Genomic DNA, 27715 nt, shown 5'->3' on the forward strand with positions numbered 1-27715 from the left:
ACTTGCTAACAATGAAAAGATTTATGTTATTTTTAAAATTTCAAGGATAATTTTGTTATTTGATTAAATTTCAAGAGAGTCAAGATTAAAACTCTTGCATTGAAAGACGACAAGTTCATTTGCAAGCTCACGGGTGAATCGTGGACTTCAAATAGAGCCCAAAATGGTTACAAGATTTTACTATGGGGCGTTTGGATCATATAATGTTTTATTATAGGGTGATATTATGTTAACAGAAAGATAGATCACCTTGAAGATTACTGTGAATGTTTACAAAATATGTTTGGTTGGTTCGAATAAATTGATGAATAATATGTTTGGTTGAAAGGATAAATGGGTGGATATGTTATATAGATTACTAGATTGCCCTTCTTTTTAAAAATTAATATAATAGTATTTTTTATAATTATTTTTTGAATAATTTTTTTAGCACCCTATGTCTTAGATTTAGCAAAAATACCCCAATAACAAAAAACGTTTTAAACTTAACAAAAATACTCCTACCTACCGCAAGCCACTGTCGACTGTCAGCCACCATCGCCAGTGGCTGCTGACAATGCCACAGATCTGGCAGTGAAATGGCTAGGTCTTTGGCCGTTTCACAGCCAGATTTGTGCCTGTTTCTGACAATGAATATGTGATCCATGGCCGGAAAATGCCTCACCGGCACACAGCTGGCCATATCCGGTAGGTCGTACGCCATTATGGCAACTTTTGACAACCTTTGGCAACGATCGACGGCGACTGGCAATGGTGAAGTTTAAAACATGACTCTCTTAATTGGCAACATCATCATATATATATATATATATATAGCGACGTTTTACCGGTCAATTTTCCTTGAAAGAATCTTTACTACGCATCATTCATAAAATAGAACAAACATATACATATATATATGGTGACGTTGTCAATTAAGAGATCATGTTTTAATTGGCTCGGTTGAACAATCGGTGGAGTCGGACTGATCCTGGATAGAGCTATATCCTCGTGATAGCCCGAGTTTGGTGGAAAAATCATATACAACATCAACCATTTGCATTTGTTTAAGCTAATTAACCTCTCAAAGGATGTGTAATTACCCCTTTAATTAGTAAAAATCAGTATCAAGCGAGGTATATGTCCAAACCAATCGTATGTTATAATATTCATTTCAGATTTTTTTAATCTTATCTTCTTGGAGATGATGTAACTAATCTTATTAGCAATCAAATTCATATATGAAAATTTAGGATTAGGGTTTATACAAGATTCAATGTTTAAAAAATTAAAACAAAAATATAAAATAAAGTATGAGTGTATCTAGAAATTATAATGTTATTTCTAGTAGTTTAGGTCAAGGTTAAATTATAATGAGTGCAAAATTCTCATATTACGTATAATTTGTTAGTTGATCGCAGCATTCTTTGGTGAATGCCTAAATTAGAGAGTTTATGAATATATCATTACACCTAAAATAAATTTAGGTGATTGGTCAAATTGTCCTTGTAGCTTTTATGTAAATTTTCTCAATTGTCATCCTCAAATTATCTAGTTGGCACTATCTAAGCAAGTCCATCCAAGTTTCCAGGTGGAATTGGTTTGTAAATTTTATTCACCAATTCCAACAATTTTAATCATTTTGACATTAACCTTTAGAGCATTATTTGTAAGTTGATGGAGACCAAACGCTTTGTGGTCCTAAATTACCGTCTCAACAATCAGTCAAGATTACATTCTAATTTTTCACAAATTTACACTTAAAAGTCTTTTAACAAGTACAACAATATTACATATTTTTTTACTTTGACGCTTTACAACAAGAGTTCGCAACTTTTCTCTCTTTTATGAGCTTCTTCCACTAGAAATTTAAGTTCGAATTTTAAGAGAGAGTATGACGTTAAAAGGAGTGAGAATAATTCGTTTATAAGAAAAACTTATGTGCAGGCATCCATCACTCCAGAAAGGACAATCTAAATGCACATGTAACAAGATTCTTGCTGGTAATTTTTATTTTTATTTTTATGAAATATATAAATATGTATCTCATGCGGAAAAATGGGCGTCGGAGAAATTTCGATATGGGAAAAGAAACATAAAAATCCACGATTGCAATATAATAAACCACTAAATACTCAGTCCTCCCTACATAATTCACACATTGCGTTGCATTCTCAAGAGGAGTACTCAAGGATATATGGCCTCTTCTTCATCACAGCCTAATTCCCCTTCTTCATCGCAGACGACTATCGCCCCTTCTTCATCTATGCCTAGTTCCCCTTCTTCGTCTCAGCCTGTTACTCCTTCATCTCAGCCTGTACCTGCTGCCCCTTCTTCATCGCAGCCCAGCGCACCTTCATAACCCCAGCAGCACGCCGCTTCTTCAACACAGGCCAGAGCCCCGCCTCAAACTACTGCATCTTCTTTATTGCAGCCTAGCTCTCCTACTTCAACTCAGCCTCGGCCAGTTGTCAATTCTCCATCGCAACCTCGCGCCTCCTCTTCATCTCAGCCTCTGCCTGTTCCCTCTTCTTCAGTTCAGCTTAGTGTCCCTTCTTCACCGCGGCCTGTCGCTCCTTCACTGCAGCGCATCCCCCTATCCCCACAGAATAAGGGTAAGTAGTATGTAGAAAATTAAAATAAAATTCAGCAAGTAAATAACTAGTCCAACAAACAAAAAAATAAACAAGATTTGGCAATTATGCCTTCTGTTTTTCTTTCAGAGGATTNTCAAGCTTACAGTTGACTTTTAATTCATGCAAATTTCTGACCGCAATTAGGCTCTCTAGTAACCATCTAGTGGGGCAAATTTCACCAGATATAGTTGCCCTGGAATCTCTCTCTTACCTCTCACTTTCTAGGAACTTTATAACAAATATCACAGGCGCCATCAGGATTTTAAAGGGTTGCCAGAACCTCAGAGTTCTCATCCTCTCTGTGAATTTCATTGAAGAAGCAGTCCCAGATGATAACCAAATAACATTCTCACATGGATTTCAAAATCTCCAGGTTCTGGCTTTAGGAGGCTGCCAATTGAGAGGTCAAGTTCCAACCTGGATAGGTAAACTCAGACGGCTACAGGTTTTAGACCTATCAGCGAATCAAATCACTGGTGAAATTCCAGGTTTGTTAGAGAATTTGACAAGTCTGTTCTACATGGACTTGTCACAAAACCTTATGTCAGGAAAAATTCCGAAGAAACTTGGCGAAATCCCAATGTTCACATCGAAAGAAGCTAACGATCAAGCTAACAAGATAAATTTAGAGCTTCCCATCTTTGTTATTCCAATGATCAATGCTCTCAATCTGCAGTATAACAAAATCTTGTACCTACCACCAGCCACATACCTGGCAAACAACAGCTTTAGTGACAGTATCCCCATTGAGATTGGTCAGTTGAAGTTTCTTCACGTGCTTGACCTCAGCCATAACAAATTGTCTGGTGAAATTCCGAACCAATTGTCTCAACTCACCAACTTGGAGCAATTGGATCTCTCTGCAAATCAGTTATCTGGAAAAATCCCTGCTTCATTCAGTAGTCTCAATTTCTTGTCTTCATTCAACGTTGCAGATAACAATCTTCAAGGAACAATACCTGCAGGAGGTCAGTTTCGTACTTTTCCTAGCACCAGCTTCGAAGGCAATCCAGGATTGTGTGGTTATATTTTAGAGAACTGTTCTATTCAACCGAAAATGAATAGTCCTCCTGAACCAAGGGAATCCTCAAACAATGAGCTCGGTTATGGACTAATTGCTGGAGGAGTTTTCGGATTCATAATTGGTTTTACAATTGGGATATTATACCCCCTTCATAGATTGAAGTTTCTGCAGTATTTTAAGGAATGGCGAATGACAGGGAGAGGAAGGAACGATGTAGAACCAACTTGGGATGACATGATTGCTTTGACCTGAAGCCAACGCATTGGAGATCATGCTTGCTTAGGAGCCAGTCTTTTAACATTTGATATTCTCTAACAGCTAAATTGTCACAAAATTTGTTAATCAGCTTGGAATATATATGTTTTGTATCTCCACCTAACTTATCAATTTTCAGTCTTAAGCAGCCCACAAAACTGTTAGTGTTTATGATGAATAAACGTTTTCTCCTCTTTTACACAAGTTCTCCTCAATGCAATTTCATTGTTTAATTTCTATTTGTTTCAACACTCCTCCGATTTCTAACAAAAACAAACTGTTAAATGCCGAAGAAAACAAATTATTTGATTTGTTCTTAGGCAAGTGTTCTTTCCAATATATCTTTTATTTTGACACATTGACACTTTTGATTCCAAACACACTTATAGCCAAGTGATTTTGAATGTCAGTTTGAAGAACTAGTCAGAATTTTCCATTTCGATAATAAAAGTACAAAACAATAACACTAAGAACTTTCCCACAAATAATTAATAAACTCCTGAATGATGCTTGAGTCTTATTAAGACCTCCTATTGATTATATATAGGAAATTTTTTCTTATATGTTTGAGGATTGAAAATACAATTCTTCAAACTCTTAGATTCAACAAAAATAAATTGCAAATCTAACAAGTCGATACATTTTAAGGACTCATATATATATTAGGATGAAATTACTCCAAGAAATTACAAAATTAAGAGAGAATTCAAGGAATATTTTCATTAAAGATAAATCACGGACTTCCTAAAACTAGTACTCTTCTAATGCAAGAAATCAAACTAAAAAATCTAACCACAACCACCCTCATTAATCCCTTTTTAGCATTTGCTTGAACCAATATGCAGACATCTTCGGATACCTCTTAAGAGTATTGTAGTCGACATAGACGATGCCAAATCGCGAAGTATATCCTAACAACCATTCAAAATTGTCGAGCAACGACCAGGCAAAGTATCCGACAACATTAGCTCCATCATCAATAGCCTTTTTCAGAGATGATATATAGTCTCTGTAGTAATTTACTCTTAGGGTGTCATGTAATGCTTTTGGTAATTATGTCATATTGCCCGGTTGGTCCATACCTATTATCATTCATAATAATCGCAATCATCAGCTAAATTCATTGAGATTATATTGATTCGACAATATCCTCTTGCAACTCATACCATTTTCTGAGAGAATCATAGTTGGATTTCCATAATGCTCTATGTCATACACTTGTACATACTTCAAGGTACAATGTAGAGCCATGGAGTATATGCCTGCAAATGTTTGAGGATTAAAACCAAAAACTGTTGGAAGTGAAGCTTGGAACGACGTCGTACTGAATATTAGTGGAACGGTGTCATTTTGGACAGCTTGAAGACGAATCCTGACCATTGATTCAGTGCCAATCCAACGGATGAGATTAAGCCACAAGTCAACACTATAAAAGGAAGGTCTTCGTGAAAAACGCAAGAGTTTTCGAAGAAAAGAGAGAGCCTGACTTTGTTCATTGTCTTGATTAGGGTTCTTGATAATTTGAGTATGATTCTTTTATGTAATCTATGGTATCTTGAGTGAGTGGTGTAATCATTTAAGGGAAGAACGATTGTGTTCTTAGTTTAGGAATTCCAGGTTTAGAGTATTCTTAGGGTTAGGTTGCGGGTTGAATCAGTGGTGTGTGATTTAGGGTTTTTCTGGTTGTTTGTATCAGGGACTGTAAGTGATTGTTTCTGTTAATCCTAGTGCAGCGAACTCTCGTATTTCGGAGTTCAACGTGAATGTAGCTTGCTCAAAAAGGGTAAGTGAACCACGGTAAAACCGGTGTTGATTGTGTGTGTTTCTGCGTGATTCTGTTTGGTTGTTTGGTTGATTGCATAACAAAAACAAATGCAAATGCAAAATATTTTCAATAATAATAATTTACCTTTGGACCAATTGGCTTTCCATTACGTTCATCTGCAAAATTTGCAGCAAAATTAGATAACAAAAACAAATGACTTATGAAGCAATAAGCAAGAGATGTATCCTGCGAGGGCTTACAAACGAAACCGACATTCCAATCATTCTGATAACTTGTGATATTGGACTTAGGCCATGGAGGATCCATCATGTAGAGGCCGGTGTTATAATTTGTTTTATACAATTACTAGGAACTTGAATGAAAGGATCCCAAATACTGGGTCCCCTTCCATCTTTAGAAGCCATGCCTTCAACTTGATATGCAGAAGTGTCAGTTCCAAACTGAAATCCTTCTGGAAAAGCTTTCCGGCTTAGTCCTCCTGTGTCGAATCCATCGCCGCAATCTACATTTGCATTGTCAGTGCAATCACCTTTTGATGCATTTGAAACGTAAACAATAACCAAGAAGGCAAGAACCAAATTAAATAAAGAAGAAGACTTCATGCTGTTGTGCATGAAGTGAGAAGAGAAAACTGAAGTTGTTTATAGTAGAGTAAATGACTGAACGTAACTGTTACATCTTTTGGATATAAACAAGTGATTCTTTGAAAATCAACATGTAACAGATATTAAAGATATTGATTTATGATTACGATTTTATTATGAAAATAAAAATAATTTTAATATAGATTACACAAGATATAGTCAAATTTCTTAAATTTTTTATTTTTTAAATATGTCATAGTTTATTCTTGAAACACCCTTTTCGTCTAATCCTATTACATTCTTCAATTGATTTCGAATTGTCAGTCTAGATTTTTAAAATTAATAAGGTACTGGGTCCATAAAATATACTATTATAATCACTTCCACTTAAATTTTAGAAATTTTTTGGCCTCCTTTCCTTAATAAACCTCTGAATATGAATGGCTCGATTTTATCTTATATTCGTTTTGCTATTTCTATGAAAGAAAAAGTTTTGTCAATAGGTGTTAATTACCTCAATTTCCAATTTCGGTTACCTCTTTGGTTGAGGTATTATTTTTGTTCGCTTAAGATGTTTCTATTAATGAAAAAGCAAAGGAGGTGTTTATTTGGGTTGTGTGATTATAAATACTAAATTTTTATAAAGGTTTGGTTTTAACTAGAATATTATGTATGTGATTTTAAGCCTTCAACTTGAAATGAGGCAATTGATGCCAAAAAATGCACCAACATAAGTGATTCGATTGACCGTAATAGAATCGAAACAGATATGCGCGTGATTAATTAAAATCAATAAAGAATGCAAGCTAAGCAAAAGAAAGTGAAAATGACACAAGAAGTTTCAAAATGGTTTAGCAAGTTGTTCCTCCAACCTACATCGATCCACTATATATATATATATATATATATATATATATATATATATATAGACGCACACACACTATCCTTCTTTCTCTTTGTTTCAGTCTTGCACTAAATTACCATATGAATGCATAAAATTCTGACCAAATTAGTACGATAGCTAAGTGTTAGGCACGAGTTATTCCACGGTAAAAGAACATAAATATGCAACTAAAGTTTAGTCACGAAGTGATAATAAAATTTTGAAACAAGTTTTTTTAATCCTAAAAAGGTTATTACTAAACAAGTAAAATAAAGGTACCGTTTAATGAGTTCTGTAACTATACGTGTAAATATAACGAAAAAAAGAAAAAAGGAAGATTGATAAGAGTTGATATATCAACCCAAGACAAGAAAATAACTTTACCGTCACAAACTTTTTACAATTAATTAGAGGGATCTTCTACGTAAGGATCGGCTTAGTATGCCAATTACCTTAAAACGACTTTGAGGCAACAAGGATTAGCGAGTTAATCTTGGCCTTGTATTTTAAGGAGAATGTTAAAAGCATTCTAGTGATGCTCCTCTTAGGATCCATGGTATGTCTCTGATAGTGATATTAAAATCATGAGTGAACTTAAGCTCTAAAGCGATAGAAAGAGTTTTATCTGATTTTGGATTTACTTTTCACAATAGAAAGATAAAATAAAAAAATAAAAAAAGTGTGAGAAATAGTGAATAAGTGGGCGTAAAGCTAACTAAATATCAGTTTCAACGTCCCTTGCACTTAGCATGGAATTTTTAACTTCATAATCTGGTTTTACATTCTATTTTCAAGAGAATTTTCATCATTTTTAACTTTATTTTCATTAATCTGACTTTGTGTGCTCTCTTAAAGTGATATCATGCTAAAGTTTTGTTTTGTTTTCAAGCTGCTGCAACTTTACAGAGGCAGAGGTTTATGGGCCCTCCACTTTTGAAATTTTGCTTCAACTTTTTATAGTGCCCCTTACTAATTAATAAATTTATTTTTATACATAAATTTAATTATATAAATGACCAATTGTGTTTTCGTACATATAAACCCGTATTAAAAAATATTAAAATGTGGTTGAAATTGGATATCTTATCATACAAAGTTTTTGCTGAAATACTAATCAACAAAGGCAGAGCTTAATGGGCACTGGACTTTTGCTAAATTTGCATTTAATTTTTTATAGCGCCCCTTCTTCATATTTTTTTTTTTTTTTTAATCTTTACCCCCATAACTTGGATTACCATTCAATAATTCCAAAAGCAGAAGAAAATTAACTAATTGATTGAGATATTATGCTTGTACTAACTTTCATATTACAAGAAACTAATTATATAACGGAATATCATTTCTTATATGTAAACTTTGTTACATATTGTTGAGTGACTACAAATTTGTTGACTTCAACTATTTCTTTCTTAAGCTCTCTTTTGAATTGCTTCTGCAAATGGATCGTATTGGTTTGGAATATCATTATTATAATCATTAACTTAAGGTCTAAAAGGAAATGACATAATCAACCCCAGATCAAGTGGCTTAATAAACAATCAACTACATATAAGCAAAGAAAACAGATAAAAGTAAATGAGACACAACGATTTACGTGGTTCACCCATTTGGGCTACGACCACGGTAATAATATGACAGAGATTTTTCACTATAAATCAAAACAGTACAATGATACAATCTCTCTAACAAAAAGTTATTAGAAAATCAATCCCTAACAAAGTTAAGCATATAACAATGTGGAGAAAAAAACTGTTAACTAAGATAAGTAGCAAAAGTTGGAGAGGTTATTGTTTCAACTGAGAGATGAAATGAAACAAAGACAGTGATAGTAACATATACCTCATTCCATTTTCAGCGTTTTCCACAAGGGATGATTAATTTGCTTAAGTGACACCAGATTCCTGGAATGACTTTAGATCTCAATATGAGAAAACTTTGCAATGTTATTATGTGAAGACAAATAAGCTAGCGGTTAGGAATCTTTACCATGAAAAAATTTCTGATTTTAATCACTTTAATTGAGGAGACTCTGCAATGTTCCAAATCCTATAGCACAAACAAAAGACCAATATGTTAATATGCTGCAATATATATAGTATATGATGTTCAAATAATGAAAAATGGAGAGATAAAGTCTATTTAATTTTGATTAAGAAACTACCGATTAATATTGATTATAGTAGAGATGTCGAAATTATGTTCTTCACTTAAATTGAGACCTTGCAATGTTTCAAAATCCTATTACAGAGATATGAGACTAATGGAAGCAACCTATAAATCAAAGGATAAACTTTTCTGTCATTAGCTGATCTTGAATTCACAGTAACTCCAGCAAGATCTTTCTTAGATTTCTCTTCTGTGTACCTATACAGTAACATTGGTCCCGCAGCCTAAGTGAAGGCTAGCGAGAATCACCTTTTACATTAGAGTAGATCATAAGCTTCAGAGAACTAGGCCTCGGCCACGGTGCAGTACTGATTTTGTGATTTGGAAGTTGAAGGAGCATCCTTATCATAAGACTTTGTATGAATGCAATCATCTGAGTAAAACACAGGTTTTCTGGTATTAGCTCCATGAGAAAGAAAAAACAGTTTCATAATAAGAATAATATGGTGGTCAACAATGTGTCAGAATAAGTTCTATTAATCCATAAAGAGAGTTCATACCAATGCGAGCCCAATGCCCATAAAACTGAACCCCGGGTAATAAAATGGTGCCCCATCAGAAAGGAACAGAGCTGGATAGACAAAACCCAAATTTAATTAATTAATCTCATGCCTTGTAAAACCAGAAAGTTTTCAATTCCTTCACTTAACTGTCAGTGGACTAAATATCAATGGTGAAATAATGGTGGCAAGGGAACTTATGCCTGATATACATCCTTGAGCTTTTCCCTGTTATTAATTCAAGAGTTAGTACATAAGTTTGCACACATGGAGTTAATCAGACTTCTCCTTCTATCAAGAGTTTTAAGACCCGATTTTAGAAAAATCAGAACATTCGCAGTTGAGAATCTAACAAAGAGTCTTAACAATGAAAAGCAATATTGGATGGGATCACCCGCTCATGTGCCCCCAACTTGTTTCGAATGCCATGCTGCGTAACTGTGGTAGAAAATTTAATCAGTAAGCGTACTATTTCTATCAGTTAAGCTAGCCTTAAGCAATATAAAATAGACGGACATAACTTACCGATGGAGCTCTGAAGGCAGCGAAAACACCAAAAGCAGTGTTTGCATATGGAACCTGCAGGAATAAAAATATGTTTTAAGAATGATCAAAATTCTCTTGAAAATAGGATGTAAGACCAGATCAAAGTTAAAAATTCCATACTAAGTGCTTAAAAATTCCACTTCTAGCATTAGACAACAATTGCAAAGAAAAAACCATGGCGAGTTGACGGAGCCTTTTTGTTGTTAAAACTGATTTTTGAATAACATTATGACTTTTTGTTGCAAAATTATTTGTGCCTTACCCATGTTGTCACGTACTTAGTGCTTTTATTATTTATTCAAGAAGTTATAAAAATATTGCCTATTCACAAGCATTGAAACTAAATAATCTCATCCAAAATTTATTCATAATAAAAATTGAAGCTAACAGGTAAGGAGAGAAGAAATTACTTGTGGATTGATCAGTATTGTAGTATTTTGAGAATTCAAAGGCTGTCCCTTTTTAATATGCAGAACCAAAGTTGAAGTTTAGACATGAGAGATGTCGGTCAAAACTGGAGGATATGTCAATTCACTGAAGTTCTTCTAGGAACAGAACGACCACCCACTTCTGGTTCTAGTAGAGATGTTGTTGCTATGTTCTTCACCTTAACAGAGACCCTGCATTGGTTCAAATCCTATTATTTTGAGTAGATAAAATGAATTTGTTACGTTTGTAGAAAAACATAAAATATCCATGCAAACCGACTCTCAAATTACAAGCTTTATATTAAGAGTATAATTAGATTCATTAAGATGACTAAAGAGCACAAATAATTAGGGTATTAAATATTAAAAGATGTAATCATAAAGAACGTAATAAAACAAATAATTAAAAGTGAAAAGAGAGGAAATTACCTATGGTTTGGAGGAAAATCAGTGTTGAAGTTGATGATTTTAGAGAACTTAATCAGTATTAGGCGAAGATGATAATAAGCTCGGACATCCATATATTTCCTTCTTCAACGTTGTCATTTGATGAAGGTGGTTTGGTAGAGTCTTCAATGTGGGGCAAGATTGAAGTTGCAAGGTCTGAAGGGATGGCATGACTGTAATATCTTCATCTCCTCTCTTTGTAATCTCGTAATTCCACTCTTCCCATTCTATCATCCGCCAGAAGCATAGAAATTTCAGTTTGGGAAATGCAATAATTGATGTAGATGATGACGTGACATCACTCTCTATTCCCAAAAACTCATTACCCACTCTTTTCATACTCTTCATATCCCAAATTTGAAGAATTTCAAGGCATGACAACTTACCCAAAGGAGGCAGCTGCTTACAGTTTATACATTCCCAAATAAGTAACTTTCTCAATTTGGTCAATGACATCATCCAATTAGGATAGATAGTGTTGCCTATGTAATTTGCTAGCACTAATATCTGTAAATTTGGATGTGGTTGCAACTCCTCAAGAAGTTCTTGATTTTGTACCTCATTCATCCTCCCCTCAAAGTATACCCTCGAATAACGCAACTTTTTCTTATTGTTTAATTCTATTCCCTTAACCTCATCCACATCTCTCAAATTTCCCAAACCTTTTATATAAAATTCTTGAAGGTGCTTAAAGTTTTTTAGACATTCAACTGAACATGCTTCACTACCATAGCTGTCCTCACTTATAACAAAACTTTTTAATGTTTGTAGACCGGTTAATCTCTCAAAACTTTTTGGCATATAACTTATACTATCAGTCCCCCAATTAACAAATTGTCTCAAGTTGATTAACTTTCCAATCCCTTGAGGTAGTTTTTTGATAGTAAAACAATAACTTATGTCTAAGGTTTGTAGATTATATAAGTCGCACAATGTCTCAGGAAATTCTTTCATGTTTTTATTCCCAGACAAATTAAGGTACCTTAAGTGTATTAATTTTTTTATTTCTGTAGGAATTTCTTCAATTGAGCAGTAATTCAAAGATAATGACCTTAGACATGTCAACTGATCAACTAATTTGGACAAAATCATCTTAGGGTCAGTACCGTAATTAGAAACAACCACAAGGCTACGTAGAAAAGTATTTCCAGTATAATTAGAGCTAGGAAATGAGGCCCCTTCTTGAATCTTTATCATTGAATGTCTAACTTTATGATAAGAAGATTCTGATTCAATTTCTCCTGTATCATCAACCTCTATTGTATAACATTCATTTTGGTTAAGAAATTGAGCAAAATCATGCAGTATATCATGCATCTTGCAAGAACTTATATCAAGATCGTATTCATTTTGTTTAAAATCTTGAAAGAAAGAGCGCATTGCTAAGGTTTCAAAATACTCTTCACCAACTAACTTCATGTCCTTATTTGGTTTTGACTTTACATAACCTTGAGCCATCCATAACCTAATCAATTTTTCTTTCTCTATCTCGTAATCCTTTAGAAAAATGGCACAATATGAGAAATATTTTTTCAAAGTAGGGGATAAATCATAATAACTTAATAGTAGAGGTCGAAAAACCTCTTGTTCTACCTCTTCTAATTCCCAAACTTCACTCTCTAAGATATCTTTCCACTCGACAAATTTTCTTTTAAAACGCAAAAGACTCCCTAAAGTCTTTACTGCAAGTGGCAAACCCTTACACTTTTGAACAATTTTCCTACCGATTTCTTTCAATTCATTAGATTCTTCATTGCTTTCTCCTAAAAAAGCAACTTTACTAAACAAATACCAACATTTTTCCTCAGATAATGTCCCTAGTGGTATTATTTTGGTGGTTCCTATGACATTTGCAACGTTCTCCTTACGTGTGGTCACCAAAATTCTACTTTCTGGAGAACCAAACTTAAGGGAGCACTTTAATTGATCCCAATGTTTGGGATTTTCAGTCCATATGTCATCTAGGACAAGAAGAAACTTCCTTCCGTTGATAAGTTGGCATATGTTCTGCACCACAGTTTCTAACTCGTTTAAGTTTGGTGCAGTATTTATAAGAGATTCAAGGATTGCTTTGGCAACCCTAAGCTCATCAAAAGGCTCGGAAACACACACCCATATTTTTTTTTCAAAATGGGTGTTAACCTGATCATCATTAAAAACTAATTGAGCAAGAGTAGTCTTACCAATTCCTCCCATCCCTACTATAGAGAGAATGCGGAGGTCTTGTACATGACTATTTTGACTCAGCAAAAAATCTATTATTGTATTTTTATCGCCATCTCTTCCATAAATCTCTGTTAAATCAATAACAGAGGTTGTCATTGGTCGTTCTACTTCTTTGGTACTCTCAGTGATAGATCTAAAGTGGAACCTCTCTTTCTCAGTAGCAATAATATCTAATTTTCTATCAAGATCTTTTATCTTGACGGTAATATCATAACGCAAAACTAGTGGCCTACAACCGAGATAGTGAAGAATGAAGGAACGTACCTTTTTTAGAGGCTTAGAAGCATCTTCAGCTTTCTTAATTCTTAAAATCTGAAGCTTCGTGTTCCACTCATCCAACACATCGTCAATGTCATAAGACACATCCTTAAGCTTGGCCAACCAAACTCTCACAGCGTCCTCCTTCACCTGTCGGTTCTCAGCATCAGTAAGCACAGCTTGAATGGCCATGAAATTGCTCTGAAGCTTCTCAACCTTTGGCTCAGCACATGCAATCAACCTTATTCCTTCTTCCGCTTGTTGACGACCGATGGAAGCCAGTTGTTCCAAGACAATGGAAACAAGCGCTTCAGCCATATTGAAAGATGTAACGTAATTGATGAAAACAGAGATTGAGAAATTTAAATGGTTGGTGTGTTTTGATCAATGTTTATAGTCAGAGAAAGACCAAAGGCATCTTATAGCGTGTGCCTTTGCCTTACACCCTCCTATCAATATAAACTTCTAATCCTTTACTTGTCCTTCACGCCGTTAATTAAGAATGATAAATATCTCCTAATCACTATTTGATTACGCGTATTAGGTGAAACATTAATCTAAAAATTGAGATCACAAGATGAGAATGGGGATGCGCATATGGAAATTGTTGTGAAGTGAATGCTGAAACGGCGTCGTATTGTGTTAAATGGAACGGCGTCGTTTTTGGGACAGCCCATGAGTGATCCTGACCGCAAATTCAGAAGGGGAGCCAACGGCTGAGATCTTGCCTGAAGTCAACACTATAAAAGGTTTAGGGTTTCATATAGTAACAGTAGATCGAATAACGATTTAGAGAGAGCAGTCTTCGTTTTTCTGTAAAACCTAGGGTTCTTTCTTTGGGTCTGATTCTTCTGTGTAATCTGTGGGTTCTTGAGTGATTTGGGGTTAATCAGTCAAGGGAAAGAACTGCTGTGTTCTTGGTATAGGATTTCCAGGTTAGAGGAGTCCTAGGGCAGATTACGGGTTCAGAAAGTGTTATTAGATCTGGGTTTTCTTGGAGTGTCTTTCTCTTGTAATTGAGACTGTAAATCTGGTGTTCTTTAATCATAGTGCAGCGAACTCTATTTCCAGAGTTCAACGTGGATGTAGCTTGCTCTAATCGGGCAAGTGAACCACGGTAAAAGTTTCTGTGTTGTTGATTGTTGTTTTCTTCTTGATTTCTTGTTTGGTTTAGTTTGCGTTATAAGTTGATTGCATAACAGTGGTATCAGAGCCATCGTGATAGGGAGAAATCTTGTTTGAAACTGTTCAATTTTTGACAGATTGAAAATTAGGGTTTGCTCGAAAAATTAGGGTTTCTCAGATTTTAGGGGTTTCTGGATCTAAAGGTTCCTAGAGTCTTAGAACGTTGATTCCTACTGAGTCTTGGGGTGTTCTTTGTGAGATTAGATCACAAACACTGGTGAAGGAGAGAAATCTAGGTCAGTGACGTGAGTCTGTACTTACACTGTTCTTTTTCGATTGTCTATCCAGTTTAAGGGTATAAAGGCTGGAAACCAGTGACCGCCTGAAAAACTGCCTGGCAGTATTTGGCAACTTCTGGTGTAACAACGCCACTTACTCCTTATACTGTATTACTTTCCTTTTTTTTATAATATCATGAGCACTACACGTATGGAGATCTCCCAATACGATGGGAAGATCGATTTCGGGAGTTGGAAGAAGAAGATGAAGGCTCTGCTTTCACATAACAAAGTCGCCCTGGCACTGGAGAAGGATCCAAAGAAATGGTCCGAGGAGAAATTGAAGGAGAAGGAGGAGATTGATGAAGCTGCCTACAATCTGATCGTGATGAACCTCTCAGACAGCGTACTGAGAAAGGTTGATGGAATCGAAACCCCTCTAGGGTTATGGGGTAAACTCGAAACTTTGTATGCACTTCAATCTGCACCTAACTTAGCTTTTCTCAAGGGTGCTTTGTTTTCTTATAAAATGGATAGTAGCAAGACAATAGAGGAGAACCTAGATGAATTCCTAAAAATGACCTTAATTTTAAAGGGCACAGATCAGGAACTAGGAGAGACTAGTCTAGCCATGATTCTGTTAAACTCCATTACTGAGGATTATCTTGTTGTTAAGAATGCACTTCAGTATTCCGGTACTGTCCCTAGTGTTGACTTGATTGTGGCTGGTCTTAAGGCTAGAGAACTTGAGTTAAAAGTCCAAAAACGAAGTGGGAGTAACCTGTTTGTTAGGGGAAAACCAGATACCTTTCAATCTGGTAAAGGCAGTCAACCTAGCCAGGGGTCCAAAAACAAGAAACGGGGTAAATGGAACAATAAGCATAAGGCAGAGTCTAGAAAATGTTTTTTCTGTAATAAAACTGGTCATCTGAAAAAGAATTGCTTTGAATGGCTTAAGAAACAAAAGCAGGGAAACACAGAGAGTAACCTAGCCTCATCCAAACACTTAGCTGAAGAAACAGAGGTCCTTACTGTCTCTGTTACTGACAATACAAGAGAGTGGGTGTTAGATTCTGGGTGCTCTTTTCACATGAGCCCCAATAGGGACTGGTTTCATGACTTTGAGGAATATGATAGGGAGACTGTGTTCATGGGGAACAACAATGCCTGTAGGGTCAAAGGTAAAGGCAGTATAACCCTTAGACTCTGTAGTGGGAAACTAATAAAACTTACTCATGTTAGGTACATTCCAGAACTTAAAAGGAACCTCATATCCTTAGGAACCTTAGATGAAGAAGGATGCTGTTACAGAGCTGAAAATGGGTGGCTGAATGTGTATAGAAACCAGAATCTAATTCTGAAAGGAGAAAAAAAGAATGGGTTATACATCCTATGTGGAGAATATTATTCTGATTGCCTAAGTTCTTCTTTTGTCACCCCAAATATGTCAGTAACAGAAAAATGGCACCTTAGGATGGGACATATGAGTCAGAGGGGACTAGATATCCTAAGTAACCAAGGCATGTTAGGAAAGGACACTGCTGCAACCTTAGAATTTTGTGAGAACTGCATTTTAGGAAAACAGCACAGAGTCAGTTTCCCAAAAGGCATACACCTGGCCAAAGGTTGTTTAGAATACATACACTCAGACTTATGGGGACCTGAGAGAGTGAGGTCTCATGGGGGCAGTAGATACTTTATGTCCATTGTAGATGACTTTAGCAGAAAAGTGTGGATTTACACCCTTAGAACTAAGGACCAGGCTCTGTCTAAATTTCAAGAGTGGAAAGCCCTTGTGGAAAACCAACTAGACAGAAAGGTAAAAACCCTAAGGACTGACAATGGATTAGAGTACTATAACAATGAGTTTGATAAGTTTTGTAGTGAGCAAGGAATCCTAAGACATAGAACTATGAGAAGAACCCCTCAGCAGAATGGGGTAGCTGAGAGGATGAACAGGACACTCCTGGAAAAAGTCAGATGCTTGTTGTTCACCTCAGGGTTACCTAATACCTTCTAGGGAGAGGCCTTGTACACTGTAGCCTATCTGATAAATAGGAGCCCCTCAACTACCATAAATTTCAAATGTCCTAAAGAAGTTTGGTCAGGAAAAAAGCCTGGTTTAAGCCATTTGAGAATCTTTGGGTGTACATCTTATGCACATACAGTGGGAGGAAAGTTAGAGCCTAGATCCACCAAGTGTGTGTTCCTAGGATATCAAGATGGTACCAAGGGGTATAGACTCTGGGACAGAAAGTCACCAGAGGTAAAAATCATCATTTCCAGGGATGTGGTCTTTAATGAAGAGGAGTTCCCTTGTAAAACTAATGAACAGAACACTGGTACAAGCACTCCAACTGAACCCACCAAGGATACAACTGAGAGTACAACCATTGAGGTGGAGCCTGTGGGTCAGCAGGCTGAACCACCTTAACCCAATGAGGAACATGCACCTGAAAACCAACCAAGATCAGAGGATCCCGGATCTGATAGTGAAGAAAATGAAGCAGATGCCTCAGAGCCCCAACATGCATAATTATAACACTATCAACTTGCCAGAGATAGAATAAGGAGGGAGGTAAGACCCCCTGCCAGGTTTTCTTATGCTGAACTAATATACACTGCTTTGCTTGCAGGAACAGGGATTCAAAGAACAGAACTAGACTTATATGAAGAAGCCATGAACTCTAAGGAAAGGGAAAAATGGAGGCAAGCAATGGAAGAGGAAATGAGGTCACTTGAGGTAAACGGAACCTTGTCCTTGGTTTCCAAACCCAAGGATCAAAAGCTAATCAAATGCAGATGGTTGTACAAGATTAAAGAGGGAATCTCAGCTACTGACCCCCTTAGGTACAAGGCCAGCTTAGTAGCTAAGGGTTACACCCAACGTGAAGGAATAGACTTCAATGAAGTCTTTTCCCCTGTAGTCAAGTATAAAACCATTAGGTTAATGCTCTCCATTGTTGCCCATTATAACCTAGAGTTAGAACAGATAGATGTTACCACTACCTTTCTGCATGGTAACTTAGAAGAGGAGATTTACATGAGCCAACCCCTAGGTTTTATTGATCCCAAGAAACCTAACCATGTGTGCATTCTGCACAAATCAGTGGTATCAGAGCCATCGTCAGGGTGTAATCTTTTTTTTAGAAAACGTTCAATTTTTTGACAGATCGAAAAATTAGGGTTTGCTCGAAAAATTAGGGTTTCTAGATTTAGGGGTTTCTTAATCCAAGGTTCCTAGAGCCTTGGAACTTTGATTCTTACTAAGTCTTGGGGTTATCTTGTGAGATTAGATCACAAACACTGGTTAAGGAGAGTAATATGGTCAGTGCCGTGAGTCTGTACTTGCAGTGTTCTCTTTCAGTTGTCTGTCCAGTTTAAGGGTATATAGGCTGGAAATCAGTGACCGCCTTAAAAATTGCTTGGCAGTATTTGGCAAACTCTGGTGTAACAACGCCACTTATGCTTAGATTGTACTTGTAGTGTTCTCTTTCGGTTGTCTGTCCAGTTTAAGGGTATATAGGCTGGAAACCAGTGACCGCCTTAAAACTGCTTGGCAGTTATTGGCAACTTCTGGTGTAACAACGCCACTTACTCTTAGACTGTATCACATGTCTATATAATCCATGAGCACTACACAGTATGGAGATCTCCAATACATGGGAAGATCGATTTCGGGAGTTGGAAGAAGAAAATGAAGGCTCTGCTTCATAACAAAGTCGGCTTGCATTGGAGAAAGTCAAAAGAAATGGTTGAGGAGAAAATGAGGACAAGGAGGGAGATGATGAAGCAGCCTACAATCTGATCGTGATGAACCTCTCAGACAGGGTACTGGAAGGTTGATGGAATCGAAACCCCTCTAGGGTTATGGGGTAAACTCGAAACTTTGTAAGCACTTCAATCTGCACCAAACTTAGCTTTTCTCAAGGGTGCTTTGTTTCTTATAAAATGGATAGTAGCAAGACAATAGAGGAGAACCTAGATGAATTCCTAAAAACGACCTTAATTTTAAAGGGCACAGATCAGGAACTAGGAGAGATAGTCTAGTTCATGATGGTTACATTTACTGAGTTTGTTCCTTTGTTGGTGTAAAATTAGGAATGAAGATGGTTGGGTCCCTGTTGGTTCACGAGAGCAGCCACAAATTTCATGTGTTCAAACTCCACCGCTCACTTATCCCTGCAAATTTCACAATGTGTTTGTTTCCCAAGTTTAACCACAACTCACTATTAAGTAAAAATTTATAACATCATTCATTGATTCTATATATCCCTTTTGTCACCCAAATATTTCAGAAACTGATTGGGGAACTGATGCTTTGTCTTATTGAATGCAGCAATTACGAATAGTTTTATGAGTAAACGACTATTTCCCACCCAAGGTTTGCCTCTATGACATTTTCCCAACAAAAAAGTTTCAAAATACCATTTTCCAACCCAAAGTTTATATTTCGTTTACTATTTAAAATACACTTTTCGATTCGGTGGCTAATAGAGAGAAAACTTGGTCCTGGTTGTTCGGGCTTTTGAAGAGTAAATGTGGGTGAATCTTTTGGTGGTGGCAGGTTGGATTTTAGAGGTTAGGATTGGTCAGAATCTGACTTGGGAGGGGCAGTTGTGCATTACACAAATCACTCGATTATCGGTGATTGATGGGGTTGTTGAGAGTAAGGTTTGAGGGGTTTTGGTAAGTGATGATTAGGGAAGAGAATGGTGATGGCGTGGGGTCGCAAGTATGCCGAAAATCAGCTGCTGATTGGTCAGAATATAAACATTGGGTGGAAAAGTGGTATTTTGAAAGTTTTGGGTGGGAAAAAGTCGTTGACTCATAGTTTTATACTAAAAGAGAAATAAAATCAACACCTTTAATAAAATTTTCTATATCATTGATGCTGCAAAGTTAACCACCAATCCACCATTGGGTGGCCTGATGGTAAAAGAGCAAAAAAATGTTTCATATGCTCCTAAGTTTGAGTCCCTCCAGCCACTAATAGAAGTGGCCACTAGGGCTCTTTCCTGATCGACAGTTCTAAGGCTTTGGAAGATTAGTTGAGGTACCCATAAATTGGCCCGAACAACCTCGGTGATAAAAAAAGAAAAAAAAATGATGCTTTAAAGTTGGAATCTTTGGTCACACAAGTCACCACATGCATTGGTAATCAAAGTTTTAAAGTTTTGAATCGTAAAAGTTGTAATCAAAAGATGTTGAAGCTTTTATGGTGTTAATGTGAAAGCAAGTAAAAGATGTTTTGGAAGAATTGATAGTGAACGAAAAGTCATTCTGTTTGCGGAGGATGAGATCAATAAAGAAGACTTTTTACAATACTTTAAAGTGTAGCTTGATTGCTAATTAAGGAACATATCGTAATATTGAACAAAATATGAATATAACTTCAATTATTACAACCCAATAGATATTACACTTAAAACATTACAAAACATGATACAAATTGAGAACTTATTTCTATAATCAATTATAATCCTTTTAAAGTTCAAGACTCCATGAGCAGATCAGCTCAGCCCCAACAAAGAACACAATATTAGATGTCTCTTCTTTGTCATGAACATGAAAGGACAGTCTGCTACAAAACTTGCTACTGATAACTTGCACAATACGGTATTCTATAGCAGCAGTACAAGCTGCTACTTCAGTCCGTTCTTCATTAACTCAATATAAGACTTGTGGAACAATCTGTGAAACAAAAAGTGCTGAAAAAGTCCACCATTCAGTTATCTCCCGCACCATGGGATTGAAAGGTAATCCAATTCCCAGTTCCTCCATAGTTTCGAAGCTTCAAAATTAAATGAAAACTTAAATTTGGGGATCCAAAAGCTAAAAGGTCTTCTTTTTTGTAAATTGAACTGTGTGTGAGTGAATGTTGAAACGGCGTCGTACTGAATTAATGGAAATGTGTCGTTTTGAGACAGCTCCTGGATGATCTGACCGCTGATTCAGAGGAAAAGCCAACGGCTGAGATCAAGCCCTCCAGTCAACACTATAAAAGGATTAGGTTCCTGTTGTAATAGGATCAAACAGAAAAAGGTCGGAGGCAGTTTTTTCGTTTTCTTTGGAAAAACGAGGGTTCTTCTTTGGGTCGTTTCAGTGTAATCTGTGGTTTCTTGAGTGGTTTGGGTTAATCAATCAAGGGAAGAACTACTGTGTTCTTGTTATAGGGATTTCCAGGTTAGAGGAGTCCTAGGGCAGATTACGGGTTCATATCAAAGTTGTTCGATCTGGTTTCTTGGGTGTCATTCTTTGTAACGTGACTGTAATCGGTTGTTCTTTAATCATAGTGCAGCGAACTCCCTTTCCAGTGTTCAACGTGGATGTAGCTTGCTCAAATCGGGCAAGTGAACCACAGTAAAGATCCGGTGTTTATTGTTTGTGGTTTTCGGTTTCTTGTTTGTTTCAGTTTGCATTTTAGGTTGATTGCATAACAGTGGTATCAGAGCCATCGTCCTAGGGTGTAATCTTTTTTTTAGAAATCGTTCAATTTTTTGACAGATCGAAAAAATTAGGGTTTGCTCGAAAAATTAGGGTTTCTCAGATTTTAGGGGTTTCTTAATCCAAGGTTCCTAGAGCCTTGGAACTTTGATTCTACTAAGTCTTGGGGTTCTTTGTGAGATTAGATCACAAACACTGGTTAAGGAGAGTAATATTGGTCAGTGCGTGAGTCTGTACTTGCAGTGTTCTCTTCAGTTGTCTGTCCAGTTTAAGGGTATATAGGCTGGAAATCAGTGACCGCCTTAAAAATTGCTTGGCAGTATTTGGCAACCTCTGGTGTAACAACGCCACTTATGCCTTAGATTGTACTTGTAGTGTTCTCTTTCGGTTGTCTGTCCAGTTTAAGGGTATATAGGCTGGAAACCAGTGACCGCCTTAAAAACTGCTTGGCAGTATTTGGCAACTTCTGGTGTAACAACGCCACTACTCTTAGACTGTATCACACTGTCTATATAATACCATGAGCACTACACGTATGGAGATCTCCCAATACGATGGGAAGATCGATTTCGGGAGTTGGAAGAAGAAAATGAAGGCTCTGCTTCACATAACAAAGTCGGCCTTGCATTGGAGAAAGATCAAAAGAAATGGTCTGAGGAGAAATTGAAGGACAAGGAGGAGATGATGAAGCAGCCTACAATCTGATCGTGATGAACCTCTAGACAGTGTACTGAGGAAGGTTGATGGAATCGAAACCCCTCTAGGGTTATGGGGTAAACTCGAAACTTTGTAAGCACTTCAATCTGCACCAAACTTAGCTTTTTCAAGGGTGCTTGTTTTCTTAAAAATGGATAGTAGCAAGACAATAGAGGAGAACCTAGATGAATTCCTAAAAACGACCTTAATTTTAAAGGGCACAGATCAGGAACTAGGAGAGACTAGTCTAGTCATGATTCTGTTAAACTCCATTCTGAGGATTATCTTGTGTTAAGAATGCACTTCAGTATTCCGGTACTGTTCCTAGTGTTGACTTGATTGTGGCTAGTCTTAGGCTAGAGAACTTGAGTTAAAAGTCCAAAACGAAGTGGGAGTAACCTGTTTGTAAGGGAAAACCAGATACCTTTCAATCTGGTAAAGGCAGTCAACCTAGCCAGGGGTCCAAAAACAAGAAACGGGGTAAATGGAACAATAAGCATAAGGCAGAGTCTAGAAAATGTTTTTTCTGTAATAAAACTGGTCATCGAAAAAGAATTGCTTTGAATGGTTTAAGAAACAAAAGCAGGGAAACACAGAGAGTAACCTAGCCTCATCCAAACACTTAGCTGAAGAAACAGAGGTCCTACTGTCTCTGTTACTGACAATACAAGAGAGTGGGTGTTAGATTCTGGGTGTTCTTTTCAAATGAGCCCCAATAAGGACTGGTTTCATGACTTTGAGGAATATGATAGGGAGCTGTGTTCATGGGGAACAACAATGCCTGTAGGGTCAAAGGTAAGGCATATAACCCTTAGACCTGTAGTGGGAAACTAATAAAACTTACTCATGTTAGGTACATTCCAGAACTTAAAAGGAACTCATATCCTTAGGAACCTTAGATGAAGAAGATGCTGTTACAGAGTTGAAAATGGGTGGCTGAATGTATAGAAACCATAATCTAATTTTGAAAGGAGAAAAAAAGAATGGGTTATACATCCTATGTGGAGAATATTATTCTGATTGCCTAAGTTTTTCTCTTATCACCCAAATATGTCAGTAACAGAAAAATGGCACCTTAGGATAGGACATATGAGTCAGAGGGGACTAGATATCCTAAGTAACCAAGGCATGTTAGGAAAGGACACTGCTGCAACCTTAGAATTTGTTGAGAACTGCATTTTAGGAAAACAGCACAGAGTCAGTTTCCCAAAAGGCATACACCTGGCCAAAGGTGTTTAGAATACATACACTCAGACTTGGGGACCTGAGAGAGTGAGGTCTCATGGGGGCAGTAGTTACTTTATGTCATTGTAGATGACTTTAGCAAAAAAGTGTGGATTTACACCCTTAGAACTAAGGACCAGCTCTGTCTAAATTTCAAGAGTGGAAAGCCCTGTGGAAAACCAACTAGACAGGTAAAAACTCTAATGACTGACAATGGATTAAAGTACTGTAACTTTGAGTTTGATAAGTTTTGTAGTGAGCAAGGAATCCTAAGACATAGAACTATGAGAAGAACCCCTCAGCAGAATGGGGTAGCTGAGAGGATGAACAGGACACTCCTGGAAAAAGCAGAGCTTGTTGTTTGCTTCAGGGTTACCTAATACTTCTGGGGAGAGGCCTTGTACACTGTAGCCTATCTGATAAATAGGAGCCCTCAACTACCATAAATTTCAAATGTCCTAAAGAAGTTTGGTCAGGAAAAAAGCCTGGTTTAAGACCATTGAGAATCTTTGGGTGTACATCTTATGCACATACAGTGGGAGGAAAGTTAGAGCCTAGATCCACCAAGTGTGTGTTCCTAGGATATCAAGATGGTACCAAGGGGTATAGACTCTGGGACAGAAAGTCACCAGAGGTAAAAATCATCATTCAAGGATGTGGTCTTTAATGAAGGGAGTTCCCTTGTAAAACTAATGAACAGAACACTGGTACAAGCACTCCAACTGAACCCACCAAGGATACAACTGAGAGTACAACCATTGGGTGGAGCCTGTGGGTCAGCAGGGAACCACCTTAACCCAATGAGGAAAATGCACCTGAAAACAACCAAGACAGAGGATCCCGGATCTGATAGTGAAGAAAATGAAGCAGATGCCTCAGAGCCCCAACATGCATAATTATAACACTATCAACTTGCCAGAGATAGAATAAGGAGGGAGGTAAGACCCCCTGCCAGGTTTTCTTATGCTGAACTAATATACACTGCTTTGCTTGCAGGAACAGGGATTCAAAGAACAGAACTAGACTATATGAAGAAGCCATGAACTCTAAGGAAAGGGAAAAATGGAGGCAAGCAATGGAAGAGGAAATGAGGTCACATTGAGGTAAACGGAACCTGTCCTTGGTTTCCAAACCCAAGGATCAAAAGCTAATCAAATGCAGATGGTTGTACAAGATTAAAGAGGGAATCTCAGCTACTGACCCCCTTAGGTACAAGGCCAGCTTAGTAGCTAAGGGTTACAACCAACGTGAAGGAATAGACTTAATGAAGTCTTTCCCTGTAGTCAAGTATAAAACCATTAGGTTAATGCTCTCCATTGTTGCCCATTATAACCTAGAGTTAGAACAGATAGATGTTACCACTACCTTTCTGCATGGTAACTTAGAAGAGGAGATTTACAGAGCAACCCTAGGTTTTATTGATCCCAAGAAACCTAACCATGTGTGCATTCTGCACAAATCACTGTATGGACTGAAACAGTCCTGAGACAGTGGTATAAAAGGTTTGACAATTTCATTGTAAGTATAGGATACACTAAGAGTAGATATGATAACTGTTTCTATTTTAATTGAATCATAATCTGCCTGTATATCTTTTACTGTATGTGGATGATATGTTACTTGTGAGTGAGTCTAAGTCTAAAATTCATGAGTTAAAGGGTCAGCTTAGGTCAGAATTTGACATGAAGGATCTAGGAAATGCCAAAAGAATCCTAGGAATGGACATTATCAGGAACAAGGACAAACATGAATAATCATTAGGCAGAAATCATACTTAGAAAAACTAGTGTCTAAATTGGTATGGCTGACTCAAAACCAGTGTCTATGCCTCTGCAAACCCTGTTGTGTTAATAATGCCCTACAACGAGTCTAGAATAATCAAAATGGAATCTGTCCCCTATGCTAATGTTGTTGGATCTGTGATGTATGGAATGATCAGTACCAGACCGAACTGTCCTATTCTATTCCTTACTGAGCAGATTCATGGCAAATCCAGGCAGTGAGCATGGATGCCTTAAAGGGTGTATTAAGGTACATTAATGGTACCTGAATGTTGGTCTAAACTTCTGTAAAAGGCATTAACACTTGACTTGATGGGTTTTGTAGACTCTGATTTTGCAGGTGACAAAGACACAAGGAAATCCACACACCTCTTATTACTTTACCCTTGGAGGAAATTGCATTAGCTGGAAGTCACAAATTCAGCCATTGTTGCTCTCTTAACAACTGAAGCAGAGTATATTGCTATTGCTGATGTTTTTAGGAAGTTGTGTGGCTGTAAGGTTTGTTAGCCGAAGTAAAACTGACTGATGGCAAGGCTACTGTATTCTCAGATAGTCAGAGTGCAATCCATCTCAGTAAGAATCCAGTTTACCATGAGCGGACCAAGCATGTGGATGTCCGCTTCCACCTCGTAGAGACTTAGTAACACAGGGGGTAATTGATCTTGTAAAGGTTTCCACTGAAGACAATCCTGCCGATATAGGAACCAAGGTTGTCTCACCTGCAAAGTTCAAGCACTGCTTGAACCTGCTGCATGTAAGATAACCTGTGAAGACCAGAACAATGATGGAACTGTTTGGGTTTGCTGCAATGTGAAGGTTTAGCATTCAAGATGGAGATTGTTGTGAGTGAATGCTGAAACGGCGTCATACTGAATTAATGGAACGGTGTTGTTTTGAGACAGCTCCTAGATGATCCTGACCGCTGATTCAGAGGAAAAGCCAACGGCTGAGATCAAGCCTCCAGTCAACACTATAAAAGGATTAGGGTTTCCTGTTGTAACAGTAGATCAAATAGAAAATGGTCGAGAGCAGTTTTTTCGTTTTCTTTGGAAAAACTAGGGTTCTTTCTTTGGGTCTGATTTCAGTGTAATCTGTGGGTTTCTTGAGTGGTTTGGGTTAATCAATCAAGGGAAGAACTACTATGTTCTTGTTATAGGGATTTCCAGGTTAGAGGAGTCCTAGGGCAGATTACGGGTTCAGATCAGAGTTGTTCGATCTGGGTTTCTTGGGTGTCATTCTTTGTAATCGTGATTGTAATCGGTTGTTCTTTAATCATAGTGCAGCGAACTCCCTTTCCAGAGTTCAACGTGGATGTAGCTTGCTCAAATTGGGCAAGTGAACCACGGTAAAGATCCGATGTTTATTGTTTGTGGTTTTCTGGTTTCTTGTTTGTTTCAGTTTGCATTTTAGGTTGATTGCATAACAAACTGTCTAAAGAAGAATTGAGGATTGGACTTGAATCTGTTTACCAAGTTCTCAAAACCATAAACTGCGTCTGGAAGAAAGAAGTACATGGAGAATTTCCTGGTGTCTTGACCATTTCTGTAAGGGATTTTCAGACTTTTAAAACCATCAAAGGATCCGTAAAAATGATATGTATGTTTTCGACTAGTCATGAAGGGAACATGAACAGTCTGGCCATTGAGAAGGTAGAAGTCTCTGTATTCAGTTCTTGAGGCATCAATTTTTTCCGTCCATGCGCCTTTGAAGTAGAGTGCATTTATGAGAATCAAAACTATTTCTCTTTCCAAACCCCTTTCTGGGAGAAGATTTTTTATGAGTCCATTGGTCGCATTCTCAGCCCATCTATTTATTTCATCTCTCACTTGATCACTCTACATGAAGAAGCATATGAATTACTTCTCAAACTTCCTAAAATATGATAAATTTAGAATTGAAGTAAATAGATTTAGCCTTACCTTATTCATGAAGTCAACCTCTTTGGCTGTGGCACTGTAAACGCCTCTGATAACTTCTTCAAAAGAAGGTTTAAGTTTGAATCCTTCAGCCACCCAAACACCATTAATGAAAGGCAAGGTTGGACCTGCTGTTTGATTGTCGCCCTCATCGTTGGCTTGCAAAGCAACGGAAATCATTTGAGATGACAGCAAGACGAGATCCTCAGGATTTTTGGATCCCAGAACCCAAAGCAACTACTCTAAAGTACGCCCTTTTGAACCCACTGCAATCAAGCTCAACACAACATGGAATGACAAAGGAGAGATCACAAAATTTGATCCTTTTGTCATTGCTTCTTTCAGTAGAACATGAATTGCCATTTTTAGATAGAAATCAGTGCTAAAATGGTTGGTGGGTGTTACTCTGAAAGTAAACTCCATTGTGATAAAAGAAGTGATGTTTTGCAGCTTCATTGATTTGTTTAGCCTTACTTGTATAGGAGTTCAATTTCTAGAATGGAATCTTTTCCAAGTTACAATATTTA

At 37.2% G+C, this 27715-nt stretch overlaps 3 protein-coding genes across 3 annotated transcripts; 1 reads left to right on the forward strand and 2 right to left on the reverse strand.

Annotated features, from left to right (window-relative positions):
- The first annotated feature begins 2176 nt into the window (after positions 1-2176).
- LOC116106494 (receptor-like protein 3) lies at positions 2177-3891 on the forward strand. Its single transcript, XM_031392860.1, has 3 exons — positions 2177-2296; positions 2414-2594; positions 2705-3891. Exons 1-3 carry the CDS (start codon positions 2177-2179, stop codon positions 3889-3891), a joined length of 1488 nt encoding a protein of 495 aa, XP_031248720.1.
- A 6063-nt stretch (positions 3892-9954) lies between these two features.
- LOC116106502 (putative disease resistance protein RGA3) lies at positions 9955-14036 on the reverse strand. The gene is made up of 4 exons (XM_031392871.1): positions 12286-14036; positions 10895-10979; positions 10339-10392; positions 9955-10041 (listed from the first exon to the last, which is right to left on the reverse strand). The coding sequence occupies exons 1-4, from the start codon at positions 14034-14036 to the stop codon at positions 9955-9957; spliced, it is 1977 nt and encodes a 658-aa protein (XP_031248731.1).
- Positions 14037-20766: 6730 nt separating this feature from the next.
- On the reverse strand, positions 20767-27368 carry LOC116106517 (serpin-ZX-like). Its single transcript, XM_031392891.1, has 4 exons — positions 27192-27368; positions 26742-27107; positions 20908-21018; positions 20767-20817 (listed from the first exon to the last, which is right to left on the reverse strand). The coding sequence occupies exons 1-4, from the start codon at positions 27366-27368 to the stop codon at positions 20767-20769; spliced, it is 705 nt and encodes a 234-aa protein (XP_031248751.1).
- Between the last annotated feature and the right edge of the window lie 347 nt (positions 27369-27715).

This window comes from Pistacia vera, unplaced genomic scaffold (assembly GCF_008641045.1).
Source record: "Pistacia vera cultivar Batoury unplaced genomic scaffold, PisVer_v2 Contig117, whole genome shotgun sequence".
Taxonomy (NCBI): Eukaryota; Viridiplantae; Streptophyta; class Magnoliopsida; order Sapindales; family Anacardiaceae; genus Pistacia; species Pistacia vera.

Bases quoted from the DNA above. Each gene is read 5' to 3' on its own strand.
- LOC116106517 (XM_031392891.1), bottom strand. From the start codon at position 27,368: ATGATTTCCGTTGCTTTGCAAGCCAACGATGAGGGCGACAATCAAACA. The intron at 27,108-27,191 runs GTAAGGCTAAAT...TTCTTCATGTAG, and splicing joins AGGTTGACTTCATGAATAAG to AGTGATCAAGTGAGAGATGA. The intron at 21,019-26,741 runs GTAAACAGATTC...CCATTAATTCAG, and splicing joins TTTATGGTTTTGAGAACTTG to TACGACGCCGTTTCAACATT.
- LOC116106502 (XM_031392871.1), bottom strand. From the start codon at position 14,036: ATGGCTGAAGCGCTTGTTTCCATTGTCTTGGAACAACTGGCTTCCATC. The intron at 10,980-12,285 runs GTCATTATCTTT...GAACCAATGCAG, and splicing joins GATCAGTTGACATGTCTAAG to GGTCTCTGTTAAGGTGAAGA. The intron at 10,042-10,338 runs GTAAGTTATGTC...AATTAATAACAG, and splicing joins CTGCCTTCAGAGCTCCATCG to GGAAAAGCTCAAGGATGTAT.